The sequence below is a fragment of the Acomys minous genome, assembly GCF_964271855.1.
Source record: "Acomys minous genome assembly, chromosome: 14".
NCBI classification, from domain to species: Eukaryota; Metazoa; Chordata; class Mammalia; order Rodentia; family Muridae; genus Acomys; species Acomys minous.
In genome coordinates this window covers 77,672,653-77,696,802 of record NC_140496.1, presented here as the reverse complement: position 1 = coordinate 77,696,802, position 24,150 = coordinate 77,672,653, and the positions used below count along the sequence as shown (strand labels likewise).

General features: G+C 40.1%; 1 protein-coding gene across 2 annotated transcripts in view; it reads left to right on the top strand.

Moving 5' to 3' along the window:
* Positions 1-24,150, top strand: part of ABCD3 (ATP binding cassette subfamily D member 3) — a 63,469-nt gene that overhangs the window by 5,458 nt on the left and 33,861 nt on the right. The window contains exons 1-2 of one of the 2 annotated variants that reach the window (XM_084757599.1): positions 80-342; positions 17,135-17,171. In XM_084757599.1, coding sequence (XP_084613725.1) covers positions 233-342; positions 17,135-17,171 — 147 coding nt within the window. In that variant the 5' untranslated portion in view covers positions 80-232. Of the gene's footprint in view, positions 1-79; positions 343-17,134; positions 17,172-24,150 lie in introns of those variants that run through there. The other variant, XM_084757600.1, reaches the window with a different exon arrangement.

The following is a 24,150-nucleotide window of genomic DNA, read 5'->3' as shown; positions in this document are numbered from 1 at the left end:
CCGGGGAAGAACCTTTCGACCTGCCCGCCTGGTCTCGCGCCCGCGCGCGCGCCCGGGAAGCCAAAGTCCGCGGTGGGCTCGGCGCGGCGGCGCGCGCCGGGGGGCGTTCCCGCGCGGCCGGCCCCGCCCTCGCTCGGCGCCGAGCTATCCTCCCAGTTTCCCCCGCGCTTCCTGCACTGAGGTAGTCGCCGGCGCGTCCCCTATCCCGCGGCTCGCTCGCCCTGCCGGTGCCATGGCGGCCTTCAGCAAGTACTTGACGGCGCGGAACTCCTCGCTGGCGGGGGCCGCGTTCCTGCTGCTCTGCCTGCTCCACAAACGGCGTCGCGCCCTCGGCCTGCACGGGTGAGGCTCGCCGCCGCGCCGCCTTCCCGGGCCCGAGCGGGTGCCCCGGGCGCGCGCCTTGCCCTTCTCTTTCCCCGGCCCGAGCTGCGCGGGTGCCCGCGGAACGGAGGCCGGCGGTCCCTGAGCCCCGCGGGGGCCTCGGCCCGGTGGCTACCCGGCTGTCCCCGAACTGCGGGAGGGAGGAGGGCGCGTCGTGTCCCTGCGCCCCCTCACCACCTCCCTCCTCCTGTATGCCCAACTTTGTGGGTGCGTCCTGGTTTTGCCATCTCATTGCCGCACGGAGCGCTGAGGATTTGTTCGGTGGATGTTACGTTTGCGTTCGGGATGGGCATTTTACTCGCCACCGGCTGGACACCGGAGTAGTGGCGCTGTCGAGTCGCCAGGGGCGGTTCTGAGGGGGCGGGGGACGCGGAGGAGGTAGTCTGGGTCCACTTGGCACGATTTATTTTTTTATTTTTTATTTTATTTTTATTTTTTTAAAGTGGTGCCCTCCTCTCCGGAATTGGTCAGCGAACGCCCTGACATGTCATTTGCAAAGGTGTGTGGAGGACAAAGTTTCCTCCATCGGCTTTATAGGTGAAAGGTGAAAGTGTGTTTCAGGTGACGATCACTTGTTAGTTACTCCGAACTGCTTCCAGCCTGGAGAGAATGTTAAAGTTTACCTTCAACTTTTGGGAGATTAGGAAAAAAGAGAGAATTGAGTACAGGCATAATTTTATTTCTTGTCGCACATTTTATTTCAGCGACTGACTGAGAAAAGGTTACTTCCTAAGCCTTCTTGTTAGACTTTGGCAATCTTAGAATAATGCTTCCATACGTTTTATTTCGTCCACACTCTGGGCAGGTACTGGTGTCTCCTGCTTTTGATTTGCCCGAACTATCTAGAATTTGGCCTAAAATACTAGCAGAGAGCTCCTAGTACTATTTTCATGTATTTCCTATAGGAATACAATATTTTTATACTGTATTATAAATACAGAAAAATAGTATTTTCCGTCCTTCAGTCTACTTTAACTTGCCTATCGCTTTCAGCATTGAGTTTTTTCTTCTTAACTCAGCTTTACAAAATACGACCTGCATCACGGTCATACACCAACTATTCGAAGCTCTTTAAAAAAGTTTTCTTTGTGTGTGTGGAGGATTAACTCTAAATATTTCCTATTAGATTGTATCCTTTCTGAACTCTCATTTTTGATTAGAAGTTATCAGTCATTTGGGAATATGTGGACAGAAAATATTAAATCATTTATCTTGAATTACTTTATATTTATTTTTTTTTAATAGAGAAGCGTTTCAGGGCATAGAACAGGCATTTTAATAGGGAGGGGACTTGACTGCTAACAGCTCTGACATTGATTTAAAAACAGTTCTCTTTACTGGGGTGTTACGTACAGACAGAAAGCAACACACAGCTTAAATGTCAGACTTGCAGGATTTTTACAAGTAGAACACTGTGTAATCAGTGTCCAGATCAAGAAGCAGAATATTGTTAGCACCCCAGAACCCCTTTATAATTCCTTTCCAGTCCCAGCCAACAGCTCTTCTGTTTGATAGTGCTGTTGATTATTGAGTACAGGGAGCTCAAAACATAATCTAATGGGAAACAGTAGCAATGGTATAATACAGTTTATCTTCCTAAATAATTGAAGCTGTTCATCGGCCATTCCAAAAATCTTTTTTTGAGAAATGTTGTGAACTTCCTGAAGATAGAATTATGCAACAGGTAGTTTATGGAACAAGGCAGTTTATGGAACAAGGGCTGAGTATCAAAATCATTGGTTTAGGTGCTAAATATTTTGAGGAGTGAGGATGTAGGTTGTGGGCAGATAAATGTGTGCATTACTGAGATAAAAAGGTTGAACTTACAAAAATCACTAAGAAATTTCTATATTAGATATTATGTATTGTGTACTAACATGACCTTACAGTTTCTTTCGGTCTCTACCTTTGGTTTCATAATCTGGAGGTTAGAAAATTCTGACCTTCTATTTTACTGACCCTTGGGTGTGTTTGGTCACAGAGCTAAGTAATTTTAATGTCTCGTACTTAGCTGAGGGATAAGTGGTTGGCGGGCCTTAGTTTGTCCATCTTGTGACTAGTAAGTTTGTCTTAGAATATATATTCTCTTGGAATTGGATAGGTAACAGAGCTAGTAAAACCACAAGTTATGTTGCAACATTATTTCTAAATAGTAGAGTGGATAAAATTGTTGCCTTTCTCCCCACTGTGTTGGATATTTTTCTTTGAGACTTAGCTCAGCAGAGAGCTTTCTGATGAGTGTTTTCTGTCTTTCCTAACTCCAGACTGATGATGCGCAGACCTCTTGCTTTTCTGACACTAGGATTCCTCTTCTCTAGCACTCACCGCTTAGTTGTGTACTGGTCTCTTTTCCTGGCTTCTGCTTACGCCACACTCTGGAGGCTTTGGACTGAGTCACTGCTTATTTTTCCAATGTACTTAACTTTTAGGTTTCGTACTGGGGATCATACTGAGGCCTTTTTCATGCTGGGCAAGTCGTTTACCAGTGAGCTAGGGAAACCTTGAGTCCCTCATTTGGATATGTCTCAGGATAGACACTCAGTAAGTGTCACACAGAGCATAGTGATGCAGGGCTGTGGAAGGACTTTTAAGTACAGTTGACAGGAGTCGGGAGAAGAGAATAGAGTTCTTATCTTCATAGAAGTCATGGGTAAGCCGGAGCCTGTAATATAATCTGAACAGTGTAAAATCAGTACGCTAGTCCTAATGCAGGGCAGGGGACCAGTCTACATTGCCACAATATTTTACTCTGCTGAATAAGTAAACCATTAAGACAGAAGAAAGCAGCTTCCCTTCCCATCAGTGCTTGTGAAATAAAGTTCAGATTTCTCACCCTAGATTTCAGAGCTTTCCTCCATCTGGTCTCATCTTACCTGCCTAATCTTATTGTGGGTCTTGCCTGCCAGTTGCTACTCTGTGTTCCAAATAGGGCAGTTTCTGTGCCGTTCTCTGAGCAGGCTATCCTCATTCCTGGCTTTGGAGCTCTATCCATGTGATCAGTCTTATCTGTAATTTCCCTGTCTCCTTTGTTCTCCAGTTCTTTAACATTCTTAAAGGGCTAGAGAAGGGTCACCCTGACACGAAGCATTTAGCTGCTCTTGATGATCTAAGCGATGATCAACCTGCTTTTAACCTTGCCTGCGAGTTGCACTGCCTGTTGCGCTCTGCTTCACTGGGTATAATCTAGCTGCCCTCCTATCTGGTGGTTGCTTCTTGTAACCCCTTTCCCACTAACCCATGGTAACTTTGCAAACTTAATTTGTCCATTCCTTATATCTGTCAAGCTAGGGGCTGGCTTCACCTTTCTTAGTTTCACAACCACTGAGCGTTTTGTATAAGCGTGTGAGGGACTGGATGACACCCTTAGAATGAATGAACTGTTGAGTAGAGCTGTATGACTGGCCTTATTTGGGTTTCTAGAATAAACAGGGCATGAAAGGGTATGGCAGCAGCAGCAGCAGCAGCAGCAGAAGCAGCTGTCTACTGAGCCCACTGGGGTAGACCAGGTGAGAGGAGAGTTGTCCCAAGTCTCAGGTTTTGGTGCGTTAGCCTCCTCCGGCAGCCACTCTGCTTCTGTGCTCTTGCACCTGCCGTTCCTGCCTGGAATGTTGTTTCCATGAATGTCACATTGCTTACCTCCTCCCCTCTCTCAGTCACTGATCAGTTAGATCACAGTTAGACCTGTTGCCGTTCAATTTAAATAGCATCCTATATGTGTACGTGTTCTGTGGCCCTCTTCCTGGTGTACTTTTCTCCTTAGCACTTACTATTTACCAAGTGTGCTGTTTATTGTACTTGTGTATCTTGTTTATTGTATGTCTGTGCTGCTGGGATGTAATTAAGTTCCACAAAGGAAGAAAATTTTGTCTGTTTTGTTCATTGGTATAGCCCTAATTTCTAGAAGTGTGCCTAACATATTGTACTAGGAAAATACTGTTCAGTGATTTTACCTGTGAGATGCTGGTTTCTTAGGGCATGGATACTGTTAATATAAATAGCAGTTTTCTTGTTATAAATATGTATATTATCTTAATCATGTTATATCTTTAGGAACTAAACCTCTTATGCCTTTTGTTTGTAAGTTCAGAAACAATATAAATGTACCATTAATTTACAATTAAAACATCTTTTGACAGTCATGGAGTGGAACTATTAGAGATAATTAAATAAAATAAAAATTACTCATGATTATAAATATAATAAACACTGTTTTAGTTTTGCTTACTCTGTATTTATAGGTCTTTTACAGTTTTATCTGTATGTTTTACTGTTTTCATTTAATGCATAAATCCTGTTTTTTATGACCTTTCTGATTATAGTTTACATAGCTTTATCACACTTATTTTGCCTATGGAAGATTTTTTTTTTTTTGTAGTGTTGGAAATGGAATCCAGAGCCTTGCTTGTGATAACAGGGGTTCTACAACTGATCCATGCCTATGAATTTTTAGGGGTAGTATAGTATATTTTTGTTTCTTTAGAGTAAATTACAGAAATAAGAATAATAAATGGAAGTCTGTGGCGTCTGTATCATGATCGAAGGGGTGTGAACATTCTAAACTACATGAATTGAAATGACGTTTTTTAATGAGTCATGCAAATTTGTAATCCTATGAATGAGTGTTAATGTACTTTACCATTATTGAGAGATTTGGTTTTTTCTCTTATAGGGGTACAAAATAATATTGAAAAGTTAGCATACATGTATTTTATAGGCTGGCAAGAATGAGCTTTTGTTTATTTTCATTCAGCAGCAGCATCTTGATCCTGAAGTAGCTTGGCATAGTTAAGGACATGGTCTTTGAGATCGGGCTCAGAGGGTTAGGTAGCCATGCCTTACATCTGTGGCTTCTCACCACTTTCCTCACCCTCTCTGAGCCTCAGAAGAAAGGGGATACTATTATTTAAGTCACAGTCATGTGAAGATTGAATAAGAAAACACCTTAATTCAATACTGAACTCAGAAGCCATCATTATGCCTACCAAAAGAAAACTAAGAAGACAACAAAATATCCCTTTGTTAGCTTCTCAGAAATTATTGAGGCTTCATAAAAGTGCTCTCAAATGTATCAATGAAAATGTCCTTAAATAGCTTTTAAGTTAGTAAATCCATTTACTTTTAGAGCATTATACTGGCTTCAGAGACATAGTTTCAAGTCTTACATGTTTCCAGTTGACATCCCCTTAATAGGATATTCTGTATTTCTCCACCTGATAAAGAGGTGGTCTGAATCATAGTATCCTCACTGGTGCAGAGTAGAATTGTGACCTACTTTGTAGGTGATACGCTTTTGCTAAAATAGCATGAAGGTGCATTCATTTTTATGACAGCCAAATATTCTTCACTGACTCCCCATCTTCAAGTTGTTCCTTTGTTGTTATTGCTGCTTTTGAACCTTGGGTTTTGGTTGTTGCTGGTCTTTGTAATACTATGTAATCTTTGGGTGTGTCACATCCTCTAAAACTTTTTTGATCCTTCATCCTTCTTTAGTATTCTTTCTGCATATTTTCCTAGTAAATTAAAAGAGTTAGAGTAAATGTAAGTAAGGCCTAACCTTTTTGTTAATAGATACCCTTTGAGAGTTGTTTTGGTTCTTACCTGTAACTTACCAGCAACTTCTGGTGACAGAGCTGCTGTCATCTGCCTCTTCCTTACTGAGAAGTCTTTTAGCATGTCTGTTGGAGCTGGGGGAAAGGGCTACAGAGCTGTCAGGAGAGGCCATAGAGCCAGTGGTTTCTTTTACATTGGATAGAGAAAGAAGTCCTGGTCTAGTCTAATATTTAGTGTCTGTAGCATAGTGAACAGCTTTGAGTTGCCACCGTCCATCCCTTCAAGGACTGGAGTCTGACATGTAAACTCATGCATAACCCTAAACTTTATTGCACCGGCCTAAGTTCTCAGACCATGCTGTGCCTTTAGAGAAACACATTATGACGCTTTCTCAGGTCCAGTAGATTAGTCTGATGAGCATCCATAGCCTCCAATCTTAGAATGCACACTGGGGTTATGGGGAGGAAAAAATGTATAGCAAATTAAATTCAAATTTATTCAAAATATTATTTCTGCATTTTTTTTTGGAAAGTTTAAAGAGATGCTAGCATTTAAAATGAATTTTTTTTACTATGTATGAGGGCCTTATGCCCTTGGTTAAAAATACTAGAGTCACTTTTGTTGCAGGCATCTGTGTCAAGAGGAAGTGTAAAGACACAATACTTGGACTGTTAGTGTGTTCTGCAGTGGAAACTGTAACTAACACACATTAAGATACTTGGTTAGGAACAACTATGAGTGTTTGTTTTGCTAATGCTATGCTTTTCTGAGACAGGGTTTCATGTAGTCCAGCTTGCCCTTGAGCTCTAGATTGCTAAGGATGATGACCTTGAGCTCCTGAGCCTCTTGCCTCTGTCTCCTAAATTTTGGGATTACTGGCATGTACTACTATGGCTTTGTATATTAAAAACAAAACAAAACAAAACAAAACAAAACAAAACATTTCTTGTCTTTCTGCTACTACAACAGACCTGAGTGAACACAACTGAATAAAATACAAATGGAAAATGAAGTTCATCAGAGCATCATCAGCCAGCATGATACCTATAAATAGGTGTGGCAGCCCCAGCACTGTACTGGTACCATAAGGCAGACATTAAAGTAGGCTGTATGATTTGTTTACTCTGTGTGTGCATTATCTTCATGACGTCCTCATTTTACTTTTAAGCCATAAATAATGGTGTTTTTTTTTCTTTTCAGATAACAGTTTAATATACTTACTTATTTATTCACACATTTCGAGGCAAGATCTTATGGAACCCAGTCTGGCTTTGAACTCAGCTATGTAACTAAAGATGACTTTAATTCTTGAGCCTCCTGCCTCCCCATTTCTCAGGGGCTGAGATGGCAGTCGGGTGCCACCAGCCCTATCTTAATATTTCATATCTGTTAGCATTAACAAATGTATGCACTGTGTGGAATGGAGCTACTTCTTAGGTATATAGTAGCTTAGCTCCTGTGTTGTGTTTGTCACCCACTGTATGTTCTCATTTTAAAAATGTTTATGAAACTTAAGCCTGTGAAATAAGCAATGGTGTCTCTAAAGAAGGAAGTGGTTCTTTATTTTAATGTAGTGAATAACACTAGACCCAAGGAATAGTTTTAAAATTATTCTTCATTTTTGAATAACAAAAGTTAAAAATTTTAAATTTGAGTACTAAAAAAAGAAAAGGAGAAAGTATTTATCATTTATGAGTGTCATATATTTTATTGATCCTAAAACTACTTTTTTCACTATAGCATCCATTTTCATATTTTATCTTCTGACATTAACTTTCAAAAGACTACTGATATATTTTTGTTTTGACTAGATCATTGTTTAGGTTGTGGTATTTCCTCTTTGTTATGCATGTTTAATTTTTTCATAAAAATATTGTATATCAGCTTATATGGAGGGCTCTAAATTCAATGTTGTTACTGTTTTTCAGTATATCATAAGCTTAGGAAAACAAATTGTATTTTCCTTATTCCAAGGGCTGGAGGAAGTAGGCTGACTCAAGATCAGTAGGCAGATATAAAACCAACTTCTCAAAGGATGCTGAGGTTTTACCCTGCTAGTGGATGATCAAGAGGTCTTCTTGAGAATTGAGGAGAATGGGCCAATTCTGAACCTCAACATATGAGAATACGGAAAGGAAGACACTAGCATTAATCTCTGGCCCTCACATGTACCTGCATACTTACTGCACTTACAGACTAGCATACATACATAGGTATCACACACATACATATGCAAAAAGAAAAAAAAGACCATTGAAAAAACCCCATCCAATATAATATTTCAGTCCTACTTTTCTAGTTCAATCTCAAGCAGGCCTACTAAAAAATGCTATAGTGATATTATAGTTAGAATACCATTCTCTGTTTACCTGTGAATATAATTATTATTAAGAAATAGACTTAAGGTATTTTCATCTGTAGAATTCCTTGGACTTTTTCTACCAGTAGTATCCAAGATAGCCTGTTTAGAGAAATGGAGATGGGGAAGCCAATGCAGGTTAAGTGATATTTTTTTTAAAACATGGGTTCAACAAAAAATAGTTATTTTCCACCTGGAGAAAGTGCCATCAATATGGGGCAAAATATAAAACGTATCTAGTGCATTTTATTGACTGCTTGCTGTTTTTTAAAAATAGGCTAGACAGTAGGAGTAGCACATTGAATGGATATTATTTCTAGGCCAAGTCTTGTGGAAGTACAAATCATAGAAAATCCATACAACCTAAGAATTCCTAGACTTGTGTTAGGAATGTAGTCTTTTGGAAGAGAGCATGAAGTTAAAAAGATTTAATTAATAATTGTGTTGATATGGATAGATTTCACCTTTGAGGCCAATCTTAATCTCTTTTACTGAAGAGTCAGAGATGTTCTAAGTAGGGTGAACAAGTTAAGCAAAGAGAGTCCTTAAGATTGAATTGATCAGGGCTGGAGAGATATTAAGAGTGGCTGTTGCTCTTGCAGAGGACCTGGGTTTTCTTCTCAGCACCCACATGGTGGCTTAGAACCATCTGTAGCTCCAGTCCTGGGGAATCTGCTGCCTTCTGACCTCATTGGGGACCAGTCACTCATTTGGTACACAAATGTGGGATTGGGCAAAACATTCATACACATAAAAAAAAAACCATATATAAACAACTAAGATTGAATTAATGATGTGGATTATAAAGAATAAAGCTTTTTATTCAATTTTTAACAAATAAACTTTGATTCAAAGGAATGGTTAAGACTCATAGGCTAAAAATTATTTTATATTAAACACAAAAAATTGTTAAATTTATCATGCCATTAAAATATAATGTTGAATTAGTTGACACTTTTTCTTTTGTGCGTGTGCACGCATGTGTGTCTGTGTAGCTGTCTGCCTGTCTGCTTATCTATGTGTGGGTTTGTGAGTAGGAGTGCAGGTGAGGTCTCTGATACTTTGGGGTTGAAGTTACAGGAGTTATGAACCATGATCTGGGTGGTTCCAAACTTGCACCCTCTGGTGTGAGCTTTTAAACACAGAGCATTTCTCTAGTTCTGCTTTGTAAGTTTTTCTTTTTCTTCAACTGTGTGAAATGTGTTAACCCTATTGATTATTTCAGTTGTATATTTTATTTCTTTAAAATTTATTTAGTTCTTTCAGGTCAGATGCTACTTTCATAACTTTTTTCTTAGTGGATAACATTAAATTAAAAAAAAGTTAATGAGTCTGGAGAGGTGTCTCTACATAGCCACTAATATCTGAATCTTCACAATATGTTAGGTTCTGTTATAAGCACTATATGTGTTTTTGCTGGTAACTGATGGGGATATTGTAATTTCCATTTTGTAGACAGGAAAATAAGACACAGAGTGATTGTATACCATATTTTTCATACCATAAGACACACTGCACTCTCCCCCCCCCCCAGAAGTGGTCCAAGTTGCTGTCCATTGGGCATCAACAAAGAAGCCACTTACCAATGTCTTCAGTGTTCCAGCTGAGGAACGCGTGCAGGGTTCAGTGTGCCCATGGGAGCAGGAAGAGGTGTGGGCCATATCCCCGAAATCCTTTCTTACAGAGCCTGGTCTCCTCTCCTCTCCCCCCACTAATTAGCTGATCTGAGCCTGCCAGGTAAGCAGGTGCGTGTCAGCTTGCTGCAGGGAGCAGGGCAGGGGAGTGCACTAAAATGTGTGGCAATAAGGAAGCTCTAGCTACCATTTGTCCCTCCTTGACTCCAGTGGGGCCACATTTTTGGAAAAGTGCTTGAGTCTCTAAGTGTCCTCCTGTTGAGTCAACACTTTAATATTACCATATTTTGTTATATTTTAATAAATATTTTATTATACTAGTACTAATTTGGTTCAGTTTTTTTTCTTGTTTTACTGCTCTAAAAACTGTGTGCATCTTATGGTGAGGTGTGTCTTATGGGCCGAAAAATATGGTCAATTGCCCAAAGTCACATAGCTAACACACAGTGTCATTGGATTCTGATTCAGAAATTCCCTTTAGAGCTGTAACCATGCATATAGCTAGAATCTGAACACATTTAATTTGTCTTTAAAATGAATATGTTTTTTGTTATCACACTAGAAAGGACTATTTTCCTTTCCTCAGTGTACTCTACCCTCTTATAAAATAAACTGGTTTGCTCATGGTGCTCATGGTATTATCCATCTCTTTTAAGTCACCTTCACACTAAATCCTGTTCAGTTTTAAGTCTCGGTTTAGGTTTTGCATGTTTCTTAGGTTAACCTTACTTCCTTTTTTCTTTGTATTTCCAAGCACTTTGCTTAGATCTAATATGTGTCTGATTTTATGGTTCTATCCATATTTTACTCTAGCTAGATTGTAATCTCTTTGAAGGCAAGACTATTCCTGTTAACCTATAAGCCTATAGTATGATGTAAGGTCTGCCCAAAGCTTATAGAATACTTATTCTCATTTTTAATTGTGTATCATATATTTTATTAATTTAAAATTAGTATTTCTTTTAAAAATAATTTTTTAAATTTATGTATGCCATGGGTACACTCACATGCCACATATGGAATTCAGAGGACAACTTTTGGGAGTTGGTTCTCTCCTTCCACTGTGGGTTCTGAGGATTGAACTCAAGAATTGTTACCCCTAAGCCGTCCCCCTAAATTAGTTGTTGTTTAATTTAAAAACTTACTCTTCCTTATTACATTGCAAGGGCCTCTTTCTGTGTATGTGTGTCCCTTGCTGACCTTTCCTGTCCCCACTCTACTTTAGTGATCTGCTGGCTTTCTTTCCTCTCTCCCTCCTTCCACCCTGACAAAAATTTGACGAACATGAATTTAATTCTAGTGGATCAAAGTCAGTGTTTTACACTCACAGTCTAATTTTATGACATGATTTCAACTGCCTTTGGATTTTAGAAAATACAGTTTATGCCCCTAAGATGAAGGAATTGCCATTAGAAGAATGAAATTTAATCTATGAAAAACATGTTTTGTGTTAGATTCTTTGTCATAAGTAGATGGGTCTTCAAGTCTCTACTCACTAATTTAAACGTGGGTATCTATTGTTGCCTTTATAGGAATATATTGTTAGAAACTTGGCATCGGTGTTATGAAATGTGGCTATTGTTAGTAGTGTTTGGTTTTAAAGTTTTATACTTTTGGCCTCAATTGTCTTCTGGATCTTAGAAGTCAGGCAATATTAATGGAGGAAAAAAATCTGAGGAATCTTTCTGACTTTACTTGTGTATTGATTGTATGTTTTTAAGCACTTTAGCTACTAGTGAAAGTAGTTTGTGTCCAGGTAGATGTCAGATTTCTGATTTTTTTTTCACAATAAAATAAAAAATAGCTGAATTACTTGAGAAGATGCTAGGTGGTAGGAGGAAGTGAGTGACAGTTACTGTAGTTAGCTGAGCTTCATTTCGAAATCGTGCTTTTTAAAAACAGCCATATCCTGTCTCAGGAAAAGTTGTCGTTCTTGTCCACTCAGGTGTCTTGTTAAAGGCAGCTGCTCACCCATTCACTTGTTCCTGTCGACTTGCTGCCTAGGAGCTGGCGGCAAGTGTTTCTTGGAGTTAGCCACCTGTGTATCTGGTCACTTAGATTTTTTTTTTTCCCTCTCTTCTTCATAGACAGATTCCAAAAGTCTTGGTCTGAAATTGAATTTAAAGGAGAAAACAAAATGTAAACTTTGAAAATATCTACCACACGTCAGGCATAGTGTTAGGCATTGGTGATATGGAGATGAACCTGACCGGGCCCCTGTTCTCACAGTGAGGGGCAAATGCTGCATGGACGGTGGGTCCAGCAGACACTTGATGTTCTCTGTTTGAGAGGGGAAGATGGACAAGGAAGACTTCTAAGAGTTGCTGGATAGCTTGTTATGCTGATTGGCACAGTTTAGGACTGAAGGGAGGTATATTAATCACTTTGTCAGCATGCAGTAGATGTGAGGAGGGGCCAATCTGACCTTTATTACAAGAAGTCAAATGACAGAGGGTTGTGAGTGGCCGTGTGGGTGCCAGGTCCTCCCCGAGAGCAGTAAGTACTCTTAACAGCCGTTAAGAAGTTAAATACTCTTAACTTCTTTCTGGCCCTGATTGGATTTTTGAAATAGGTTCTCATTACACAGGCCAGGTTGGCTTGGAATTCAGTCTTCTTGCCTCAGCCTGGGATTATAGGTGTGTGCCTCGGAAGACTCCCTTTAAGCAGCAGCAGTAACATGTAAAGACACAGTGCAGTGTGAGAGCATGTGGGAGATGGCCAGATACGTGTCACTTCACACTTTGACCTGATTAATGATAGAGTACCTTCAGCAGGTAGCCTGTGCATAGTGGCAGATGAGCCTCATTGGGCGGGAGCTAAGTCCTGAGCTGCTTCAGCACTGTGATGTAGAATTTGGACTTTGTTCTGAAAACTGTGCTCATTTTAAAGTTTTAATCCAAACTATATATTCTCATGGTTTGAAATTAAAAATATAAGAAGCAGAACTACTGATAGACTAAGAGCAGCGCAGTTTTAGCAGTGATGCTTTACATGAAACAAACATAATACCATATTTTTCAACATATAAGATGATCCCTCCATCCGTGCCAAAGTTGGGGGGGCCATCTTATATGCCAGGTACTTACCTGCAGTTTGCTTTCCCCTTGTGTCATATGTTTGGTGCATATAGTGTGGAGGTGCCATGGCCAATTCCCTCCTCTGTGTGTGGGTGCCATGGCCGATTCCCTGCTCTGTGTGGGGTGTGGGGTATAAAGCAGGGGAGAGCAGGCTGTATACGTGAGCATGGGCTGGCTCTCCACCAGAACCTGCCCATTCGATTAGGAGGGTTGCTGTCTTCAGGTTGAGTGTGGAGCATGCCTTAAAGAGGCAGTGTAGGCTAGCGCTGGCTGTCTGCCAGCATTTATTAAGGTGCCTGTCTGTGCCCTGCTTGCAAATAGACACATGCGCGAGTCTGCTGCACTGGGTGTGCATTGGAAGGGAGGTAGCCTTACATGGCGAGTATATTCTAAATGCTGTATTTTAACTAGAAAAGTTGGGGGTCACCTTATAAGTTGGGAGTCATCTTATATGCCCAGTTGTTTTAATATGCTGGAAAATGAGGTACTTTCTACCCTTTATGCTCAGTAACACAAAGCTTGGAGGTCATCTGTTTTGGGGATTTTTCCCTATAAATCTTTGAGTGTGATGTCTTTTCTTGGGATGAGATAGGTAGGAGGTTATCTGACAATCTTCTCAATTTCTCATCTTTCCAATCCATTACTTATTTTTTTTTTTATTTCCCTCTTGATTAGATGATCCATTTTGGAAAACTTTTTCTAGGAAATTAGACATTTCATATAAGTTTAATTACTTTATAAGTTTTCTAGAGACAGAAACTCCCTGTTTTAAATTTTTAATTGCTTTTTTTTTTCTTGTGCTTTTTTATTCCTCTTATTTTTCTTAATTTTGAGAGACAGCCTCACTGTGTACCTCAGGCTGGCCTCCTGGTCCTGCCTCAGTCTCCATGGTTTTGGGATTAAAAGTCAGGCACAGACCCTGTATTTGTCCTTTAATATTGGATTACCTAGTGCGTTCTGTTGTTTTTAAGTGAAAATCTCAAACATTCTATTTTACCAATAAAGACTCGGAGCCAGATTCTGGGGTGAAAACCTGCTAGCTCAGAGAGGCAGAGAAAGCACCCAGCTGACCTTCCTACTCAGCTCACATCCTGATGGAAAAGGCACAGAAGGCTCTCTAGCTCAGCTGACAGCCCAGAGGGAACAGGAAAAAAACTAAACAAAACAAAACAAAAATCCCCAGAACAACCACCACCACAACAAAACAAAAAACAAAACAAAACAAAACAACAACAAAACCCACCCAAGGTTAGAGGTTTGCTCTAGTTCAAAAAGCCAAAGGCAAAGAAGCTGAGGAGCTGAAGAGCTAAAGAGATAAAAGCCCAAGAACAAAAGAACTCCTTCTTCTACAGCTGTCTTAAATACCCCTCAACCCGAAGTCCTTCCGACTCCTCAATACCTGTCAACTGGTTTCTTTTCTTTCTTTTTCTTTTTCTTTTTGCCAGCTGGTTTCTTGTTCCACTTCTTGACCTATGGTTAACTTTCATAAATCCTATGTACAGAAAACTCTTGGATGAAAGGTGTGTGCTAGGGCTGGTGAACCACACCTTAATCACCTATTTACAATAAACAGAAAGTTCTTAGATTAAAGGTGTGAGCTAGGGCTCAACCAGGCCAAACAAAAGACAGATTTTTATACTTCACAATCTCAGGGCTCACAATGGGATCAAATATCCTGCGAAAGCTTTATTTTCTGAAGAACTAGTTCTTGGGTTTTTATTGTTTAAGGTTGACAGTGGATTTTATAGTATTATAAAATAATATAATTTTCCCTGTGGATTGTATATTATTATTGTGTATTGTGTAAGGTATGTGCTCCAAGCAGAGGGTGCTGTGAAAAATGAAGTGGTGGGGACAGCTGGTTGGTGGTGGGTATAAAAGCACAGGTGCAGGGAGAGCTGATCGGGAGTGACCATGAGAGCGCAGGTGCAGGGAGAGCTGATCGGGAGTGACCATGAGAGTGCAGGTGCAGGGAGAGCTGATCGGGAGTGACCATGAGAGCGCAGGTGCAGGGAGAGCTGATCTGGAGTGACCATGAGAGCGCAGGTGCAGGGAGAGCTGATCAGGAGTGACCATGAGAGCAGAGCACAGGTACAGGGAGAGCTGATCGGGAGTGGCCATGAGAGCGCAGGTGCAGGGAGAGCTGATCGGGAGTGACCATGAGAGCGCAGGTGCAGGGAGAGCTGATCTGGAGTGACCATGAGAGCGCAGGTGCAGGGAGAGCTGATCTGGAGTGACCATGAGAGCGCAGGTGCAGGGAGAGCTGATCGGGAGTGACCATGAGAGTGCAGGTGCAGGGAGAGCTGATCTGGAGTGACCATGAGAGCGCAGGTGCAGGGAGAGCTGATCTGGAGTGACCATGAGAGCGCAGGTGCAGGGAGAGCTGATCTGGAGTGACCATGAGAGCGCAGGTGCAGGGAGAGCTGATCAGGAGTGACCATGAGAGCAGAGCACAGGTACAGGGAGAGCTGATCGGGAGTGGCCATGAGAGCGCAGGTGCAGGGAGAGCTGATCTGGAGTGACCATGAGAGTGCAGGTGCTACTTCAACATCCTCATTCCATTTTCCTGGCTTACATACCCACAAGTAGAAGTGCTGGATCATACGGTAATAACTCCACTTTTAATTTTTTGAGGGATCTGTGTCTTTTTAATGAGCTTATTTACATTATTGCTAGCTGTATGAGGTGTTCCCTTTTCTGAACATCCTTATCATCATTGTTATCTTTCATTTTTCTGGTAGTAGAGATCCTAGTAGGTATTAGGTATATCTCTTGTAACGTGTTGCTGTTTATGTAAAGGTCTCCACTTCGCCCATGGTGGTGGCCTCCTTCCTTCTCTTCCCTTTTGTCTCTTCCCAAGATCCTCTTCCAGTCTCTGACTGCCTCTCTTCCCAAGAACCTCTATGTCCCAAATGCCCAGGAACCTTAGCCATGGCTATCCCATTTGCCCTGCCTGGGTGTGTTGGCTTTTTATATGTCAAACAGGAATAAGTTTTTAGGCAAGGTTACAAACATTTTTGGGTACATGAGCCTGCTCATTTGGGCAGCAACCAGACTAACCCCCAAAGTAACCCTTAAAGCAATCATTTATTAATTCATTTTTATTTAAGTGTGTGTACCTATGTGTCTCCTTGAGGCAGTTAGCTTACACTTGGTCACTCATGTGATTGAGGAGTATAGATTTTGAGCAGTGTGCAAGAGGACATAAAGTAGAAAGGTTTTTCTAGTGTGATGGCTAATCTTAATTGTCAACATGACTGGTAGAGAAACACTCATAGAATGCAGAACTGTCCATGGGGGCATTTTAGAGGAGATTGAGGGTATATTCAAGAGATGCCTTGAATATAAGAAGCACCACCCAGCAGACAGGAAGCTTAGGTGGGGTAAAGGGATAGAAGGATGTTTACTGTCACAGGCCCGCTCATAGCCTTCATGGTGCATGCTGCTCTGCTGCCATGCCTCCCTGCATGGTGGACGGAAGCCTCTGAAACTCAAAGTAAATCTTTCCTTGATCACCGCCCCCCACCCAGGTGTTTTAAGTCTTAGCACATGTAGTTTTGTGTCATCTTGTTAAAATGTCATTGGCTAACAGTTAATGTGACCAGGCTTTGAGTCAAGAATGTACAGGTAGATTGTCCCATTTTGTGGGAAGATTTACAGAAAACAAAACAGAACAAAACAAAAACAAAAACAAAAAAACCCATAATGTATGGGAGTGTATACACACACACACACACACACACACACACACACACACACGTTCATACAGTAACCTAACATTTAATGATTACTTTCTTCAAACAATACTTAGTACAGATTAAACATGTCTGCCCTGAAATTATCTGAAATAATGAAACATTTTGAGCACCCTGGGTTTTTGTATCTGATAAAATGTATGTAGTAGATATTCCAAATTTTAAAAAGCTATGAAATCTGAAACATTTCATGCAGCAAATACTCAACCTGTAAAGAGGCAGCTGAACTATTCTTAATGAAGGAGTTTGCCTCTCTAGGTTATGGAAAAAGAAAAGGACCATTTGAAGAATTTCATGTATTTTTTGACATCTTAGGATAATTTTAATTAAGGAAGCATATAGCAAATAAAGTAAAGCTCTTTTATTTTTCCTTTGCAGTAAGAAAAGTGGAAAACCGCCATTACAGAATAATGAGGTAACAAATTTAAATAATCTACTTTTGGGGATGGTTTACATTATTTAATCAATTTTGTTTGGTAATTTTGAATTAGGAGTAAAGTGAGAATTTTAGAGTTAGGATGCAGTTTTTAAAATATCACTTCCAGTCTTCTACATATAAGAATTACATTAAAGGAGTTCTCCTTAAGAATGCCACCTTATGTTTTCTAGTGTTACTTGTTCATGGAAAACACTCTTTTAAGGAGACAGTCATGACTTTGTTAGATTTAGCTCATGACGAGATTTGCTACTCATGTAGCTTTGTTTTTCTTCTTTTTATTGAGACAGGATCTCACTGTATGTATAATCTGAGATGGCCTTAAACCCTTCATCTTCTTGCCTCAGCCTCCTTAGTGCAGGATTTAACATATGTGTACCACTATGTACAAACCTGTTTCTTTAAAGATTTATCATATGACATTTTCATCTTTTAAAATTCTGTACTACTTCTGGGCTTAACCTAGAATTTCCTTAGACATTGTGCTTCAAATGAAGGTAGTTACCCAAAGGAAGTTTAACTAGAATGAAATGTATCAGCACTGCTGAATTATTTGATACGAGCACCTTATTGCTGATATTCAGCCTAACATTGATATTATTTATCTAGTAGTAACTATTATTCACATTAAGTCATTAGTAAATTATGGTCTTTAGGTATCTTTTGATAATCTCTCTGATAACAGATCTCTAAAATCACCAATTGATTTTTTGAATAGTAGCATTGTTTATACTCCTTACTTTAATAGTTATCATTTAAGGGTGCAAGTCAGTAGTTAGTTATTAGTATATTTATCATAGAATTGAATGGTTGTCACATTCTTTTAAAATTACTGGTGGTACTGAGTGGGCCCTCAGGTCACATTTTACGCAGGTGGGTCCCCACAGTCCCCAGTGCCCACCTCCCTGCCACACCTTCCTGCTGCCCACACTATGTACCTCAGCTCCAAGTCAGCTGTGTGAGTTGAACGGATTGCAGCCGCCCATTTGCTGCTGGGACAGCTACGCTTGGTTCCCTGGCTTGCTAAGAGTTCTACATTAAAGATCATTGCACCAAAGCTATGGTGAACCTTCAGGTCCAGAAAGACAATCCTATGGTTGTACATGCCTTCAGCATGGAGGATCTGGGAGATAAGGCCATGCACTGAAGCTGTTGAAGGTCTGAAAACTTCTCTTTCTGTCATGGAGCTCACATAAAATGTGAGGAAGGGGCTGGAGACAGTGTGGAACCTCTGACCATCAAGAAAGTAGAAACTTAATGGGGTGTCTGTGCTGTACCCCACTGTGTTGTGATGTTCCCTGATCATTTAATTGGAATAGCACTTTGTCTGACTGGCCTCCCTGGGGTCTAAATGTAGTACCTTGCAAACAGCAGCTTTCAAATTCATGGCATCAGCCTTGCTATTGAAATATCATAGCGAACATTTGTTGAAAGAAGAAAAAAGAAAGCTAAACCAACCTCATGGTCTAGTTTTTTTGGTCCTGTAAGGATCTGTTCCTTTAAAATAATTGTCTTAGAATATAGTTGTACCTCAAGGTAAACAAAATAAATTATTCTGAAAATCATGGACATGTTCATTGTCCTTTTCATATTACTTAGTTAGCCTGGAAAGTGATAGAGTGTGATAAAGTGGCATTGATCTATTACAGCATAGGAGAACATGCCATGGCCTTGAATGTCCTTTTGGTGATGACATGGATTCAGCTTGTTGTATCTCAGTGTTTGCAGTCAGAACTAACTGAGTGTTATTCCCCTTAACGCTAGCCAGATCTGATCAACAATAAATGAGCAACAACTTGAATGTTTTTTTTTCTTAAAAATTAACTTCCTCCACTTAAATCCCATGCCTAGTAGCACTCACTCCTTTTCCTAACCCTAGCAACCACTGATGCACTGTTTGTCTTTTGAGCTGCCTGCTTTAGGGCAGGCACTTCATATTAATAGAATCATTCAGTGTGTGTGGCCCTTTAGGCCTTTCACTTAGCATGGCGTTTTCAAGGTTTCTTCATGTTGTTGCTGTATCCATATTCCATTCGGTTTTTATGCTGAATAGTATTCTGTTGTACAGGTTATTCCACCAGGTAAGGGATTTTTTTACATTGTTAACGTGAGCATAAGAGCTTGTGAGTACCCATTTTGAAGTGGATGTATGGCTTTATTTCTCTTGGATGGTCTACAACTTAGTGTGGAATTTGGGGTTATAAGTTGACAATTTTTCAAACAAATGGTATTTATCCATGTGTCAGTTTATTGGCTTTTATGTTTGTACTATTAGTATAGTTTTGAGTGTAATTCTTTTTTTCCGTCGTAGTATTGTATCTATTTTTAAAAATATTTTAAAAAATTTACATATACATTTATATTATTACACATATATACAATAAACTACCTACAGCAAGAAGAACCACAAAACAATCAGGAATTTTATAAATGTTGCATTTGTAGCCTTTGGGTACTTGTATTTGGCAGCCTTGAAGAGAGCATCTTTCCTATCTTCTTATACCTAGTATATTATTAACACACAGGCTATTACATACGAGTTCAATTCGCCTTCTTTTTCTTCCTTAAAATTCTTGTTAGGATTAACTAAGTACCAAAGTGTCTGTTTCTCTGTCCACTGTGACTGTATCCAAGTAGCAAAATTTGTATTTCTTCATTAAGGCCACGCTTCCCCTCTCCTACTTTTATTCCTTTGAGACAAGGTCTCACTTCGTAGCCTTGGCTGGCCTGGACCTTGCTAGGTAGACTAGGCTGGCCTTGAACTCACAGAGATCTGTCTACTTCTGCCTCCAGGGTAGTGGGTTTAGAGGCAGGCACTACTATGTCTGACCTTCTAGTCATACTTTAGGATTAGAATAAAGTTAGGAGGACAACTTGAGGGAAATGGTTCTCTTTTTCCACCATGTGGGTCCTGTGGGTTGAACTCAGGTTGCCATACTTACTGGCAGGTGTCTTTGCCTACTGAACTGTCTTGCTTGCCTTGTATTAATTTTTTGTTGTTGTTGTTGTTGGTGGTGGTGGTTTTTGTTTGCATGTGGTCTCTCTCACTCTGTGTCTCTGATACTCTATCCCCATAATCTCTCACATCTAAATTGTCTATCTGCAATGTATCTTAAGTTCTAGGACAGCTAATTTCATTCCACTTATTTTGTATCCTCCCTTTTTGTGTTAACATATAATAAATTATTTGTAGGTTGATAGTATAATCAGGGTAGATCTAAGTTAGGTAAATGATTGGTAATGAAAAGGATGTATACTTACACTTGGATCAGGTGCTTTTTGTTGCAGTGATGAAAGGCCATGGCCAAGACAGTTACAGAAGGAAGAATTTATTTAGTTTACGGTTCTAAAAGGGGAGTCTATAATGGTGAGGAAGGCACAGCATCAGGCAGCTAGAGCAGGAAGCCGGCTGATAATGTTTTGTCATATGAGTGGTCAAGAAAGAGAAGACTGGAAGTGGGTTGAGTCATATTCTCAAAGCCTGCCTCCAGTGACTACTTCCTCCAACAAGGCTCTGCCCCTGCACACTCCAAACTGCCCCACCAGTACTACCAACTGGGGACCAAGTACTCAAGTCCTTGGATTATGGGAGTCATTTCTCATTCAAACCTCCACAATATTGCACTGGCAAATTGTCAGGAAGCGAACAGATATGCTAAGATGAAATGTGATAGGAAATGTCCCGAAGATTAAGAGTTGAGGCCTCCAGATGGTAGGTACAGATCTCTTTGCTGGTCAGAAGTCAAATTTTTTTTCTACAGTGAGTATTATTAATGAGAGAATACAATTTAAAATATTTTAAATTGAAAATATATATCATACTCTTTGGGATAAGGGTAACAAATACACAGTTTTCATAAGATGAAACTAAAGAGTAAAGCTGTTAGAGCTGATAGTCAGAAAATAGTACAGTTTATTTTATTTTAAAATACTCATTCAACTTGATGTCATCCATAGTATGAAAGTGAATACTGCTGCAATTGGTATTTAACATTCTTCTGTGTGCTTGTTAGTGTGTGGGTGTGTATATACCTGCAAACAATGTACCTAGAATTATATTACATATTTAGGAGTTTTATGAATTTACTAGTAAAGTAAAAAACACCATTCTGTTTTTTCTTATATATGCGTTTTGGATCCATCCAAGTTGAAAACAGTAGAGTCTAGGTAATTTTTTTACTTTTTTATTTTTATTTTTCACTTTTTGAGATAAAGTCTCACTCTGCAGCCCAGGGTGATCTGAATCTTACTGTGCTGCTGAGGTGGGCTCTAAACTTGGGGCCCTCCTTCTTGGCTTCCAGAGTATCAGGATTACAGATGTGCATCATCATGCCTGATATAAGATCTACTTAATTTAACTGTTGTCTGTTTTATAAGTGTTGTTGCTCTCTGATTTCATTTTCTGCTGCAGGAATGTGAGCTGCTTCCCCTTATAGTAAAGTCACTGTAACTTGTGGTAATGATGTACATGGAGAAGGCTTTTATTTTATAGTATTATAAAACTATGCCATTTTCCCCACTAGTGTTGCCGAATGGGGATACCTGAAAGTTAAAGCCTTAAAAATAAATTTGTTGGGTTATTTTACATTTTGATAAACAATGCATAATTGTCAGAGTTTACATGTTCATCAACAATGTGCAGCAATACTTTAGTCATTACTAAAGTGCTTATCCCACTGTTTCAAACATCTTATTATTTGCAGATTTTATAATTCACTTTTCTAAGCTAGATGAATATGAGTAGGAACTTCTCATTGCTCCTTAACTTTGTTGTCTCCTGAATGTTACTTTTGTTTTATTTATTTATGAATAAATTTATTATTTCAACTTCTGAAATGATCTGTATCTAATGTCTTATTTTCTTTTTATGATTTTCATGTTAAATACATCACCAAAGTGTTTAGTGTTTTGAGTTTTGTTTTTAAGACTAAAATATAGGCTGTGGGTATATATTAGTGACAGAATACCGAGGCTTCATAATGAGATCCTGCCCAGTTAGCTACTGCTATTTAGTTTTTGGTTTTTGTGTGTGTGTGTGTGTGTGTGTGTTGGCAGCAAACCTCCTGAGTGTTAGGGCTTGCACCACCACACTTGGCTTAAACCTGTGTCGACCTGTCTGTGTCTCTGTCTTTCCCTCTCTCAGTTGTGCAAAATACTTAGTTTAGCTGCTAATATTCTTAAAGTGCCTAATTTCATCTTTTTTTTTTTTTAATTCCTTAAAGCTCCTTCATTGTTCCAGATTATTTCTTGGGGTCAGCTAGAAATAGATAGTCCTAAGTTTCTGCAGGTGGTTGGTTGTTTTTAACTCAGGAATTCTGCTTACTTTTAAGTTAGAAATGGAAGAGGACATTGAGCTAACTGACGGCAAGTGGAGGAGGGAGGCTGGTGGGAGAAGCATAACTTGAAAGTAGGTATTTCACTATGGTGGTTGTGTAATGCTTGTTCTGTTCTCATCCTGCCTTTTCTTAGGTTGGGAAAATAAAAAGAGAGATTTAGGTTGAGTTGGCTGCAGGAGAATGGCCTGGCTGAACTAACAGCCTGAGTATTTTGTCTGGTCCTACCAGTACACCATCATGATTTGGATCAGAGCCTTGAAATGTTGAGGGAATGAATGCAGCTGTGTGAACGAAGTGGACAGGGCCTGGAACTCACGAGGAGGTGGTTTGCAATTGAAGTGGTTACTTTTCCTGCTGGGACAAAACACCTGACAAAAGCAACTTAAAGAGTTGAGTTTGGTCCACAGTTCAAGTGTATAGTCTGTCCAGAAAGAAAAACGGAGTTTTGTGGCATGAGTATGAGGCCCTGGTCACACTGCATCTGCAGTCAGGACACAGACAAGTGGATCCTGGGGCTCAGTTAGCATGGGTCTTCCCACCCCACTTAACCTAACCTGAAACTCCTTCACAGTTGACCCAGGAGCTGGTCTCCTAGGTGAGTCTAGATGCTGTCAAGTTGACGTTAGTATTAAGGATCACAGCGACTTCCTCTGAAGACAAAAACTGTAAATATGTTATCTCCAGTTCTGTCTGTGTCTTCAGATTTCTTTTTTAAAACAACTGTATTGTGTGTGTGTGTGTGCGCGTGCATGTGTGGCATATGTATATGCCAGAACAGCGTTGAAGTTGGTTGACTTTCCACCTTTATGTAGGTTGCTAACTTGCACAACAAGTTTCTTTACCTGTAGAGGAATGCTAATTTAGAACATGACTGCTCTGGCAAGAGATCACATCCAAAGACCTTCTAGGTCTGTGTGATTGAGCTGGAATACAGACACACCTTTAATCCAGGAGACAGAGGCAAACATCTGAGTTCAAGGCCAGCCTGGTATACACTGCAAGTTTCAGGTAAAGAAAAGCTTAGGTCCAGGCGTGGTGATACATGCTTTTAATCCCAAACAATGAAAGTAAAGTTAATTTGTAGAAGGAGGTATCCAGGTTTGAAAGTAATGTTTAATTGTGTGGTAGAAAAAGTGATGTATCAGAGAAATATTTGACAGAATAGGATACACCCAACTCTCACAAGAAGAGAAAGGAAAGAGAAACTACTTAAGGGGCAATGCAGAGGTGGGGGGGGGTGAAGGAGGGAGGGAAGGAGGTGGGAGGAGGCAGTTTTTACTGGGATAGTAATAGAGAGACAGGGTGCACAGAGAATGAGAAACAGCCAGAGAATTAGTAAAGATTGCTGGAGTTAGTTTGAGGACAAGCAGAGCGATTCCGGGGCCCAGAGAGAAGCCAGATTGAATCAGTCAGCTGGGAGAGGAGTTTGAGCCAGAACAGCTGAGTTGAATCAGCCAACTTTGAGCTTAGAAAGAATAAGAAAGGGTGAACTTATTAAGCAGTAAGTCTCAGACTGAAAATATTCTAAGCCTAGGTTAGATTGTATGGCGGCTAGAAGCTTCCAGGACTAGGCCTAGGTTACCAGACAGGGAGTAATCTTCTGAGACAACAACTGAAACAGG